The sequence below is a fragment of the Desmodus rotundus genome, chromosome 1 (assembly GCF_022682495.2).
Source record: "Desmodus rotundus isolate HL8 chromosome 1, HLdesRot8A.1, whole genome shotgun sequence".
In the NCBI taxonomy this organism is placed as follows: domain Eukaryota; kingdom Metazoa; phylum Chordata; class Mammalia; order Chiroptera; family Phyllostomidae; genus Desmodus; species Desmodus rotundus.
Window position 1 is genome coordinate 165,676,953 of NC_071387.1, and position 14,647 is coordinate 165,691,599.

The 14,647-nt window shown below is 34.4% G+C and overlaps 1 protein-coding gene across 3 annotated transcripts in view; it reads right to left on the reverse strand.

Moving 5' to 3' along the window:
* POLK (DNA polymerase kappa) overlaps window positions 1-14,647 on the reverse strand; it is a 67,078-nt gene that overhangs the window by 28,656 nt on the left and 23,775 nt on the right. For all 3 annotated transcript variants that reach the window (XM_045197914.3, XM_045197915.3, XM_024563584.4), the window contains exons 2-3: window positions 12,113-12,283; window positions 6,507-6,626 (exon numbers count right to left, since the gene is read on the reverse strand). In XM_045197914.3, the coding sequence (XP_045053849.2) occupies window positions 6,507-6,626; window positions 12,113-12,247 (255 nt within the window). In that variant the 5' untranslated portion in view covers window positions 12,248-12,283. The remainder of the gene's footprint in view (window positions 1-6,506; window positions 6,627-12,112; window positions 12,284-14,647) is intronic.

Sequence of the window (14,647 nt, forward strand, 5' to 3'; positions counted from 1 at the left end):
CATCTGCCCACGCATCCATCCATTTGCCCACCCATCCATCCACCCACATATGTGTATTTGCTTGTTGTATTAAGGTTGATAATTGCTTTAATTTTCGCAAAGAGCCACTCTGTTCTCAAATATCATTCCCTACCAATCTTTACATTCCTCAATACCCACAAGTATAAGAGGTACTTAACATTTATTGAATGAATGAACTATTCCAACTGCTTATATCAAATGATTCTACTGCCTTATATATTTGGAGGACATACTGTAACTAAAAGCTTCAATTCAGTTCAGGTAAAATAAACAACTGCTTCCATCTGACTCATAATATTCATGTTTTAAAATAGCAACAAAGGAAATGAATAACAAAAGATTATACCGAAGTATATGTAAACATTCCCTCCCTAGAACTGCTTTTATAAGGCTAAAATTTGATAACTGATTTGTATTTAGTCCATACAAATCAAATTGAAAATTTAAAGTATAATTTATCCTTTCATAAAATTTCAATATATATGCCAAATAAAACAGCAAAGAGTATTAAATTGTAAAGATTTTTTTTTTGTTTCTTTAGAGAGAAAGAGTTGGATGGATAAAAAGAAAGAAGTTAAAAGGAGAAGAGATAAGCAAAGTGGGACAGTGAGAAAAGGGTGTATGTAGCCAACATACCCATTCCCAAGGGTTCTTTTTTTGCAGCCTCTACTATAGAGGCTGAAGAAACTAAATATGCACTTTCTCAGGTTCCCTCTAGCTGGGGGTGGTTGTGTGACCTTTTTGATCTACAAGACACATGAAGTCAATCAAACTCATAAAACTATGAGAAGAGAGATTAGAAAGCTATTGAGGGTGATGGAATACATAGAGAACATGGAAGAGTAGCTGGCACGTGGTACAAGTTCAATAAATGCAAACTATTACTAAAAGGATCAATGGCTAGCTGCATAACAAAACAATAAAAAATTTAGGGGAAAACAGCCAGAAATACGTAAGTAGGGTGACAGGAATAAAAGCAATTTCCATCATGTGGAAATCCCCATAGCAGGTTTCCTCAAAGGCAGAGACTTACAGGGGTATAATTTAGCTTTTCCCCTCAATGAACTTGAAACTTGTTTCCAGCATTGCTTGTTAGCATTATAGTGAGCATTACAGTGACACTAGCTGCCCACCCAGCTGCAGGTTAAGACTGCAGAGAGAGATGGTAAGACTTACTATCTCTCATTAGTCACCCTTCTCTGAACTTTTAGACACAATCGCACCGAATCACATCTGTCTCTAGCAGCCACAGTAAGACTGTAGAGGTCTGCTCCTATTTAGGTTGCAACTCACTGCACAACCTGGGGTGCTCCCTGCCTTCTTTAGCTTTAGCCTGCTTCTCTGTCTCAAATGCCCTTCCTAGTTCTGTCACAAAGCCTTCAAGTCTCAGTTCAGAAGTGTGTCCGAAACTTAACTGAATCTCTGTCCTCTGCACCACAGAATTTGATGGTCCCTTATTTGTTTTTCTGTTCTTACCATGGCACTTATTGTATTAGAGACTAAATCGTGAGTTTAGTACCTAAGTAGAGACCTTATCTCAGATAAGGAGGAGAGAGAAGTTATCTGCCTTTGAATTCTTTCCTCATAAGGGAGGGGGGGAGAAAAGGAATAAAATTTATATAATTCATATATATATATATATATACACACACACATATATGTATATATAAAAGTTAAAAAAAGAAGGTAGTATTCATAGGATAATTTTGCAGTCTGATCTCATGCAGCAAGACACCACACCTAACAAATGAAGCCTTTCAACATTAATCTAATTTATCATACAGATTTAAAAGAAGTACTCTTCCAGTTCAATTTTAAACTACAGAATAGCAACCTGACATTAAAAAAAGATGTAAGCAAATCATGGAAACTAATAAAAACAAGGGTTTGAAAACTACTCTGTATTAATCCAGGAGATATGCCTAAGATAAAGTCGATTGAGAATAAGGGCAACATCTCAAATGTCTTAACCCAGAATCATTGGGAAGGAAAAAGATAATAAATAGAAAGCAAACTAAATGGGGAAAGTTCTCCTTAGACTCATAAATTAAAGCTATGGCAGTTTCTTCAGCAATCTATTGACTTTTCGGTGCTTGCAGCAAGAGTGCAGCTGCCAAAAGCAAGCCTCCCCACCGATGACTCACACGTTCCATTTTCCTTTGCTAGCTATCTCTCATTAGTCACCCTTCTCTGAACTCTTCTCTTTCCACATCTAGCAAATGCCCACCGTCGCTTTTTTCAAGTTCCTTCTACTGGAGTCCTCATGCATGTTTTGCCTTCTTCCATTTATTTATTCCTTCCAAATGACTCCCATCCTCACTTTCCTTACCTGTGAAGTGGGACTAAAGCAACATCGAAAAGTTGAAATAATTAAAAGAGGGACACACGTAGTGAACTTACCCTGGGCTATGGTAAGGGTTTGATGATAATATCTATTATTTTGAAAGTAGAAGTGACATTTACTGATTATATTATATGACATGTGTATATTGTAAGTGCTTCTTATGTTAATACATTTAATGGCCAAAATCATTTTAAGATAATGATTATTATTCCCATTTCATAGATAAGGAAATTAAAACTCAGTAAAATTAAGTAAATTTGCTCTTAAGTAAAATTAAGAGCTGGTAAATGTTAAAACGAGACCTGGAAATCAGGTTATTCCTAAGTCTGTGCTCTTTCCATTAACTAATGCTTCCCTAAAATAGGTTTTTAAAAGTTTTTATCACTGAAATAAGCTCAAACCAAACTCCGATGGCATATTTTTATATCCACGTTACATCTTTTTAAAAATCCTTTTTTTCTATTACATCTAGGAGACTATTTCAAGAAATATTGTTTCTCATTTTCTTAATTAGTAGTACCCTAAAAATTGTTGAGTAAATCTGAGTTCATAAAACCAGTTGTTAAAATGGTCAAAATGCACTGATTTGCTGTGCAGTTGCCATTGACTATAATATGGATATTTGTCTATTCAGTTATGAGCACATGTTATAATAAGATGTTCTGGAAGCTACCAAAATGTGCCTGTAAGAAATCTAATGAGGGTGGGGTTGGGGATATTTAGAGAGCTTCTGCATACGTATCATGGGAGGTCATGACCACAGAGATTATTTATATCGGCTTGACTGGCAATAGTTCATACTATCTTATCACACATAATAAAATTTACTATTTGGAAATTCTGTAACTCTAAAAGAGAAAAGCATTTCCTATGAAAACTTCTCTGTTCTCTCAGAACTTCTAGACTCCTTAGGACTTCCTCAATCCCCTCCCATTTATACAAGTTTTTTAAAGGAAGCTCTCAAAAAACAAAACAATTTAACAATCAACATAAAACACATTTCCTGCCATTCCCCTTGCAAAAGATGCCCGAAAGCCTCCCATGAAATAGTCAACTAAAACAGTAACAAAATCTGAAGTTCTTCTCCACAATGTAAAGTTATTTTCTTTTCCTCCATATTATCAGGATATTTAAAAATATGAGTTCTAAAGTATGAGTATGAACAGCAAAAAGTTGTTATATTGCACCACTCACATGTATATCTTTAAAACTTACTGAAAGATATTTGTAGACTACAGATCAATAGAACTTACCAAAAAGAGGTCTAGAAAGTAAATTGCTTAAGGATTAATGTCAATTTAAAAACAGTATTATTATGGACAGAATAGAATTTTTTAAAAAACTTGATGAAATGATACTCAAATTTATTTAAAACAATGCATGAGAAAAAATAATTTTTTAAAGAGTAGTAAAGATAATAAACTATATTATCATTTAATAATTAAAATTCATGGTACTGATACAGGAAAAGATTCAACTGATTAGAAAAGAGAGTCCAGAAATAACCCAACCACAATGAGAGATTAATATATAAACATGCCTCTTGGACTCAGTGGAGAAAGGACTCATGATTCAATAAATGATGTCGGGACAAGAGAATCACTATTTAGAAATAATAATACCAGTCAGGGAAAATATAACACTCACTATTTAAGAAAAAAATACTTCACACCTAACAGCAAAACAAATTCTGAAGAGACTGAAGATTTGATTATAACAAAATCTGTAAAAATATTAAAAGCACATATAGGCTTGTTTGTGGGGAGTAACCTCTATGCACAATACCAAAGCCAAGAAAATTTTTAAAAATACTGTTAGATGTTTACATAAACATTTAAAACTGTATAGGGAAAAAAAACTCTGCAAAGTTAAGAGAGAACAAACAGGAAAAATATTTACAGCAAATGGCAGAAAAAAAGTCCTTAATATGTAAGATCAATAAATCAAGAGAAAAAAGATGCAAACTCCTCTAGAAATGTAGACAAGAGTGTGTTTCTTTGGACTGCTAGTTGAACCCACAAATCCATTCTCTCTTCCTTCTATAGCAATAAATTTTTAGCTGGGCACGTGGCCACCCAGCTATACCTTACAGCTTCTCTTGCATTTACGTGTGACGTGAAATTTAAATTCTTGCCAAAAGAATGTGAGTTGAAGTAATGTGTGCAACTTCTTTTTCACTGTGTAATAGCAAATAATTTGCTTTTGATTTTCCCCTGTTTCCTTCTTCCTTACTAGGAGCTGAAATATAGATTGGGGCTAATCCAGTTTTGTCAATCCCAGTGAGGATAACACTTTGGAATGATGGAACATCATGATGCAGAACTTGGGTCTTGAAATTACTATGGTGATCAGAACTACCCAGCCAGCTGGGACTACTTATGTATTATGTGAGAGAGAAAGAAATTCTTATCTTATTTGGACCATTAATATCTTTGGGTCTCTTGTGCCGGTTACTTAGCCTACATCCTAACAAACAGAATAAAGAGGAAATTCCCACAAAAAGGAAATATTAATGGCTAACAAATGTGTAAAAAGACAATTATCTTTTGTGACAGCATGGATGGGCCTGGAGATTATTATGTTGAGTGAAATAAGCCAGTCAAAGAAAGACAAATACCATATGATCTCACTTATATGTGGAATCTAAAGAACATAAACTGATGTACAAAATAGAAACAGAGGCGTGGATACATGGAACAGACTGACAGCTATCAGAGGGGAGGGGGGTTGGAGGGCTGGATGAAAGAAGGTGGAGGGATTAAGCAAAAGGAACATATACATACATACATATACATACACACATATATGTGTGTATACATATACATGTGTGTGTGTGTATCACAGAGACAGACAACAGTGTGGTGATTTCCAGAGGGAAAGGGGGGTCAGGGAGGTGGAGATGGGCAAAAGGGGGATAAATGAGGACGACCGAAAGAGTCTTTGCTTTGGGCAATGGGCGCACAATTCAGTGTGCAGATGATTTTTGTTGAGTTGTACACTTGAAACTTGTATGGTTTTGTGAACCAATGTCACCCCAATAAATTCAATTACAAAAAAGAATATTCTTTCTCTTTTATGATCAAAGGAGAGCAAATTAAACCAACCATGAAATAAGATTTTGGACACTGTATCAGCAGAAACTAAAATAATGATAAAATTGATCAAATCCAGCTTTAAACACGTGAGGAAGCCAGCCCTCTTATGCTGAAACTGTAAGATGATTCAATCTGTGGTGACACTAACAGGATAGGAGTGCAACGACATATAAGTAAGAATCACGGTCACAAGGCTGTATCTGAAACAAACAACTGGAACCAGGGTGGGCTAAGTTGAACTAATTATGGTGCTTCCATACAGTGGCATGCTGTGGAGCACTACAAATGATGACTTGACAGACAAGTCAGGCAATTTGTCATGGTAGCACACCACTTAACACAGATGATAAAAAATTAGCTTGTGCTCTTAGAAAGCATATGTTTAAAAAAATCACACATTATAGTTTGGTAAAGAAAACATATTATGATCTCAGCTCTATCACGAGAAGAATTTTATAGCATGTCAGATTAATATTATAATTTTATCATTATGTTATAAAGCACTTTGTTAAATTGAATCTGATTTGATAAACTTACCATAAAACATGGTGTTTTATCTTAAAAATTCATGCACATCAGGCATTCTACCCTTTAGGTGACTTTGTTTTACTGTAACACAATTATGTTTTAAATTACCTTTTAATTTAATTAGTTAACATGTTTCTCTAAATCTCTTTTGCAAAATCAGCATTGCAGAAAACAAGTCACATTAAGCCTGTGATCCTTCCAGCTGCTTGTATGTATATAATAAAAATAACATAAGCTCTGGCTTTGCTAACTAATTGTCATATGAAGTTAGGCAAATTACTTAACCTAACTAAGGCTCCTTTCTCTCTTTTGTATAATGAAGGTGATAATGTCTAGATGTGAGGTCTTTATGTAAGTAGAGCAATTTTAACAAAATAAAGTATACATTTTTGTTTTGTAGTGTAACAAACACTTTATTTACATTTTATCTTGTTTTACCTATAACATGACCATGGTGCATTTAAACCATCAATTACTATTCCTCCAGCTTCCACTTTATTTACCAAATAAATTAATACCTGTAATTGTGCTTTCCTTAGCTGCTGGCTGGTAATTTGAGCTTTTTGTTGCAACATATTTTTAATTCGTTGGTTGACTTGCTTTTCTTTCTTGAGCTCATTTTCATAAAACCTGGAGCCCTATGCAGGAAAACAAAACAGAACGTAAGAAAGGTGTCTGAAGGAAAGCGTCACTGCAGGAGAACCTGGAGGCTAAAGAGTAGAGACTGCAGAGTCTGAATGATTGACTTCAAAACTTAGCTTCATTGCTTCTAGTTAAGCAACCCTAAGATTAATCTTTCTATGTCTCAGTTTCCTTATCTGTAAAAGAAATTTATAGTTACCTAAATGACAGAATTGTTGTCAGTCAGCACTAAGCACAGTATAAATTGAGATGAGTGCAGATCTGCCCTGGAGAAATAACAATGTGTCCTAGGCAGGATCTTCAGGGCATACCCAGGCCTTAGTCAAATGGCTCATCGATTATCTCCTTCACTTTTACTTTAGACGTATTTAAAAAAATTTAATGTTAGTCATTAAAGAAAATAACTTTTAGCGAATAATCTATCATCCCATCACTGAACATAATTATCTATCCAATCATCAGGCCGGTAGACATTTGGATTATTTTTACTTTTTGGTTATTATGAAAACCGCTGCAATGAGTATCTGCCTACACGTTTTTGTGTAGACGTGTTTTCAGTTCCCTTGGTTATGAACCTAGGAGTGAAATCTCCGTGTCCTATGGTAATTCCATGCTAAACCTTTTGAGGAACTGCCACATTGTTTCCCAAAGTGACCGAATCATTTTACAATCCCACCAGCAATGTGTGAGAGTTCCAATTTCTCCACGTCCTTGCCAACATTTTTTATTGTCTGTCTTATTTATTATAGTCATTCTAGGCTATAATAGTGTGAATGGTATCTCATTGTGATTTTAATGTGCATTTCCCCAATGACTAATGATGTTGAACATCTTTTCATGTGCTTATGAGCCATTTTCATAGCTTCTTTAGTGAAATCTCTGCACTTTTACCCATTTTTCAAATTGGGTTGTTTGTCTTATTAATGAGTTATAAGAATTCTTCATATATTCTGATGTAAGTCCTTTAACAGATGGGTGTTTTGCAAATATTTTACGCTAGTATGTTATTTATCTTTTTTTTTTTAATGGTGCCTTGTGAAGTGCAAACTTTTTGATATTTGATGAGGTCCAATTTGTCAACTTTTTCTTTTATCAACTATGCTTTTGGTATTGTATCTAAGAAATGTTTGCCTAACCAAAGGACTCAAAGATTTTCTCCTTTCTTCTAAAAGGTTTATTGCTTCAGTTCTGATATTTAAGTCTATTTTGAGTTAATTTTTTTGAGTATAGTGTGAGGTGAGGGTCTAAATTCATCTTTTTTTTCATGTGGATAGCCAGTTGTCCCAGCATCATTTGCTGAACAGACTATCCTTTTGCCTTGGTACTTCTGTCAAAAATCAATGATAAAGGTTTATTTCTGGACTCAGTTCTGCCCCTTTGTTCTATCTGTCTGGGCCTTATGGTAGTACCATACTGTCTTGGTAATTGTAGCTTTATAATAAATTTTGAAATAGGAAAGTCAAACACCTCTATGTTTCTTCCTTTTCAAAACCATTTTGGCTATTTTAGGTGTTTTGCATTGTCATATAAATTTTAGGATCTGCTTGTCAATCTCTGCAGGAAAAAAAAAGCCCCTGAAATTTTGATGGTGGATACTGTTGAATGTATACATCAGTTTGGGGAGAACCGCCTTAACAATATTAGTCTCCTTGTACCTCACCATTATTTTAGATCTTTAATCTCCCTCAGCAATTTTTTTTGTACTTTTCAGGGTATGTGTTGAAATTTCTTAAGAGTTTTCTATACGTGCCCTGGCTGGTGTGGCTCAGTGGATTGAGCGCTGGCCTGTGAACCAAAGTGTCGCTGGTTCAATTCCCAGTCATGGCACATGCCTGCATTACAGGCCAGGCCCCCAGTAGGGGGTGTGCGAGAGGCAACCACACATTGATGTTTCTCTCCCTCTCTTTCTCCCTCCCTTCCCCTCTCTTAAAAAAAAAAAAACTTAAAAAAAAAAGTTTTCTATATGTAAGATCATGTCATCTGCAAAGAGATAGATAGCTTTACTTCTTCCTTTCCAATCTAGAAGCATTTCTTTTAATTGCCTGACTACACTGGCTAGAACTTTGAAGACCGTTGAGTAGAATGGGTAAGATTGAACATCCTTGCCTTGTTCCTGGTTCCAGGGGGGAAGTTAGCCTTCCACTCCAAAGTATGACAACTACAGGTTTTTATAGATGGCCTTTCTTACACTGTGGAAGTTCCCTTCTATTTCAAGGGTTTTTAGCATGAATGAGTATAGGATTTTGTCAAATATACTTTTTCTGTATCTATTGAGATGACAAGGTATTTTTTATTCTTTATTCTATTAATATGGTGTATTACATTAATTGATTTTTAGATGCTAAACCAAACTTGCATTCCTAGGATAAATCCCACTTGGTCAAGGTAATCTTTTTTTATATATTGTTGGATTCAGTTTGCAACAATTTTGTGGAGGACTTTTAACATTTATAATAACCTAGAATCTTCTGCTTCTCTGGCTTTGGTATCAAAGAAATACTGGCTTCATAGAATGAGTTGGTAAGTGTTGCATCCTTTATTTTCTGGAACAGCTTGTGGAGTATTGGCATCATTTCTTCAAATATCAGGTAAAATTCACCAGTGAAGCTTTTTTTGCATTATATTTTCAATTTGTTGGTCTTTTTTGCTTTTTTGCTTTTTTCTTTTTTGGGTAGGGGGTGGGGTGGGATGAGAAGATTCTTAATCACTAAATTACTTTACTTATTATAGGTCTATTAGCTTTGTGTATCTTCTTGAGTCAGTTTTGAAAATTTTTAAGTTTCTATAAATTTGTCCCATTTATTGGGATTTATTTTAAATACATCCAAAATTCAGCAGGGGTGAGGTAAGTGGGATAGAGAAAACAACATTTGTAAAAATGTTGGTGCTGGATGATATTTACCCAGGGATTCAGGTTACTATTCTCTTTAATTTAGTTTATGTTTAAAATTTTCTGATAAAAGTTTGTAAAAAGTAAAGTGCATTGCTATGGAGCAGAAACAATTAGAAAACTCAATTTAAAAAGATATTTATGGTAAACTCTCTCCCACACACATATACTAGAGGAATATATACTACTATATTTTATATGATTATAATATATATCACATGCATATATCATTATATGATATATGTATATATATATTTTTTCTATGATGAATATATACTTATGAAATTTATACGGAAGAGCAAAGATTCAAGAATACCCAAGATACTTTAAAAAATAAAAAACAAAGAGCAATAGAACAACTTGTTCTAGCAATTATCAAGTCTTATTATAAAGTATTTTAATTAAAATCATGTTGTATAGGTACAAGAACAGAAAAATAATCCAGTGGGTCAGGAGAAAGCACTTGAGATCAGAAGGAAAAGGACAGATTATCTCACAAGTGGTACTGGGACAGAGAGGAGAGAGAGAGAAGATCTGATAGAGACATGCAGGATATCTATCTGCAAAGGTCTACCTCTTAACCTGAAAACTAAGCTTACGGGTTTTATTCTTTTCTTCTTCTTTTTTTAAAAATTGCATGATGAGCCCTGGTTGGTGTGGCTCAGTGGATTGAGCACCGGTCTGTGAAGCAAAGGGTCACTGGTTTGATTACCAGTCAGGACACATGCCTGGGCTGCAGGCCAGGTTCCCAGTTGGGAGTGTGCCAGAGGCAACCACACACTGATGCTTCTCTCCCTCTTTCTCCCTCCCTTCCTCTCTCTAAAAATAAATAAATGAAATCTTTAAAAAAATTTCAAGGTGAAAATTTCAAAGAAGACTCAAACAGAAAAACAGATTAGTACAATAAACACACATATAAAATTATCACTAAGATTTAACAATTAACATTTTGCCATGCTGCCTTCATTGATATTTTTTAAAGTGAACTGTTTTCAAGTAAATTTTAGATATAATAACATTTAGCTATTCCATACAGTATTTTAGTATGCATTTAAAAAAATAAGGCCATGTCCCCACATAATCACATTTGTATAACTAATAAAATGAACAATAATTCATGAATATATTGGAGTACCTTCTCCTTATTCAAATGCACCTAAATGTTTCAAATGTATTTCTTTAAGCCAAGATTCAATCAGGGTCCGTATGTTATATTTGCTTATTTCATCTCGTAATTCTTTTACTTTTAAAATTGTGTCTACATTTTATATTCTTAAATTATTCTTCCCTCAACTTTTTTATTTTGGAATTTCTAAATCTTTAAAAGCTGAAAAAACGGTACAATGAACACTTATAGGTCCTCTTTTAGATACGGCAAGAGTTAATATCCTGCTGCATTTGATTGCTCCCCTAAGTCCTCAGTGTGCGCGTGCTCATGTGCACACGCACACAGCCTTCCTCCCCACTCCTGACTAAACCACTAGTAGGAAGCTGCCGTGAGTATCAGCATGCATTTACTGAGAAAGAGAATATTCTCTTACATATTGGTACCTTTCTGCATGTATATTCCATACTATATGAATAATACCAAAAAAGTGGTAGGAGAACATTAAAGAATTCTTTCATGAAACTCGAGAAAACCATATGTAGTTGACAAATTCAAGTACATAAAAAGAAGCAAACAAAAAATTTCTGCCCAGCAGAAACTGCCACAAGCAAAATAAAAAAGTAAACAATAATAAAAATAAACACCAATTCAATGGAAAATTATGCCAAGGTGAAAAAAAGGCAGTTCATAAAAAAAGAAATACAAATAGCTTTGAAAAGATGCACAATCTCACTTTTCAAAAGAGAAATACGAATTAACACTACAGTCTGTTACCATTGATTGACAAATCCAAAAGTTTCATAACACGCAGTATTGGCAAGTTTGTGGCATGATAACACATACTCTCTTATATTGGCAGCGGAAATGTAAATTGATACAACCACAATAGAAGACAGCTGGGCAATTCATAAATATTGCACATGCATATATCCGCTAGTGCTATCTGCATTTGGTGGAACAAGTCCACTTCTGGGAATCTCTCCTACAGCTTTACTTGCACATACGTAGAGTTATAAAATACAACGTTATTCACTGACATACTGTTTGTAAAAACAAAAGACTAGAAATGACATATGTCCATCAATCAAGATTCTGACCAGTTCAATAAATTATATCCACACATGTAGCATAAAGAAAGAATGAAGATCTTCAATTCTTCAGAAAGACCTTCAGAAAGACCTCCAAGTTATATTAACTCAAACAAAAATTAAAAACATAACAATTATAGTATTCTCCTACTGGGATTTAAAAAGCATAAAAAACTGCATGTTACTTTGCTTTTACATACATATTATGTCCACATGAAGTAGAAAACTGGATGGCAAGAGCAATAGGCTAGAAAGGAGATTATTCCATACCTATTTGTAGCTTAACAATATTATATTTTAAAATATTAAAAATTGCAATGAAAAGGATGTTTACAACGTACTGATTTTCAATAAAAGTTACTAAATTAAAGATATTGAAAGAAACAAGAAACTTACCTTTGTGGCTTCCATTATAATTTTGTTTATTTTCTCTTTATCTAATCCTTCCATCCCAGCTTTATTATCGTTCAGTCCCATCCTAAGCAGAAGGTCATCTTTGTAACTGTCATTCTTTTCCTTTGGGCTGTCCATGGTGCAGACTCCACATTAAATGGCTTTTTTTGTTACCTGAAAAGCATACAAAACAAAAACTGCTTTTTAAAGCACTGGGGATGGGAAGGAGGTGGACACTTACAAGTTAAAATATATAGAAATCAGCAAAACAAATGAAAAATGATTGTTAAGAATTTTTAGCTACTGAGAAATTATTATTCAGCTTTTTAAATTACTATTCCAAGATTATTGTACTGTTGGAGAGAAACAAGGCATTAACATTTCCTGCAAGCTGTGTGCCAGCCACTATGCTTGGTGCTTTACACTTGAATCTCACACAGCAGTCCTGAAAAGTAATATCATCCCCAATGTCCAGCGAAAAGAAACCTAAGACTTAGAGCATGTCTACTGACACAAATTTGCTAATAGGTGACAATTTCTGTGTTGAAGCCCAGGCTGAGGTTCCCCATATGTTTTCCTTATATTAATACACATTTACTTCCTATACAAGAAATAAATCTGAAACAATACTTCCTCTACTAAATATGTTTAGTTAATAGCATTTATTACCTACTATATGCAGAGCTCCATTCTTATGGCAGGGAAGAAATAATAATCTATTCACTTTCAAGAATTTATTACATTTTACAACGTTATATAACTTCAAGAAAAACCCTTTCAAATAATTCTTTCATATCTTTATATAGTTCTTTATAATTTACCTTCATATATTAACTTTAAAAATTACTTATAATAACCATGCAAAATAGATTTGCATGTTAGGGAGAAATAAATTGGAATTACCTTAAGGAAGGTTAAATGAATTGCCCATTATAATTCTGCTAATGAGCAAAAGAATTGTGATTTGAATCCAAGTCTTTTACTCAAAAGTCTAATGAAGCTACCATAACACCCCAGCTGCCTCCAATTTGAGGTTCACCTGTGCTGTCAGTAAATGACCGGGTAAACAACTATCATGAAGCCATGATAAATTACATCAGTGATTTCTTTTTACATAGTTTAGAGCTCATTTACTTTTATCTTACCAGTCATCACCATACATAAATTTTTTTCTTGTGATGAGAACTTTTAAGACCTATTCTCTTAGCAACTTTTAAATGTGCAATACAGTATTATTAACTATAGTCACCATGCTGTACATTACATCCTCGTGACTTACTTCATTTTAAAACTCGAAGTTTTTACCTTTTGACCACTTTCACCCATTTTACTCCTGCTTCGCTCTCACCACCAATCTGTTCTCTGTATCTATGAATTTAGTTTTTTTAAAAGATACCACATATAAGTGAAATCATATAGTATTTTTCTTTCTTTCTTTGACTTATTTCACTTGGCATAATGCCTGTAAAGAGGACCTTTTCTCAATGCTGCTTCCATTTTTGGTACCAGCAAAGAATGAAAAAAACTATGAAAGGGAATTTGAATACTGTGATTATTAATGATAGTTCCATTAGTAAAAAAAATAGTGTACACCAAAATAGCTCTCAAATTTTGGTGTACATTAGACCCACCTGGAGAAATTCTAAAACTCTTGATACCCACCTTGTATCTCATACTACGTAAGTCAGAGGTCTAGGGGTAGGAGCCAAATATCAGTATTTTAAAGAGATGCCCAGGGAATTCCAACATTCCCCAAAGTACAGAAACCACTGGTGACATTGTTTCTCAGTGCCCAAGGTAATAGAGATTAGTTTTCTGTGTTTATCATTTGAATTTCTTTCTCTTCAACTATCACCTTCAGCCTAGTAATTACCTGATATTTTGCCTTATGCTTTAGTAACCCAAATACTTGTCATTTTCTAGTAAAACACGTAAATGTAATTCATTCCTAATTTCCCCAAACCAACACTACCGAAGAGTGAAGAGGCTAAATGCAGACATCTGCATTTAAGCTGCCTTGTCCTTTAAATGATGAAAGGAAAACAAATATTTAATGAATGCTTAGTACTTCATATATGGTATACTATTAGGCCAAAAACTCTGAGAAGAATTGAGTTTGGTTCTTAATTAGGTCAGAAGAACTGGGCCATCAGCAATACTGGCAACAGGAAAAGTTGTGATAGAGTTAGTTTTCAGCTACCATCCCGTCTCATTGATGCCCAGTTACCAGCCAATTTATGTCCCGTTTCATGGGCATGGGCTTACTATCATCTACAGGCTAAGACTTCCAAGTTTGAAGATCCAGTCCAAATACACATCCGACATCTCAAGTTTAATATGTCCAAAATTGATCTTTTCATATGCCTCCATCCCCCAAGACCAGATTCAGTTGCAGCCTTCCTCATCTCAGTTGAAGGCAAGTCTAATCCATTCCCATTGCTCGTGCAAATAACCTTGTAGTCATTCTTGACCCCACTCTTCCTAGTACACCCCACATCAAAACTGTCAGGAAATCCTGTGGGCTCTGCTTTCCAAATG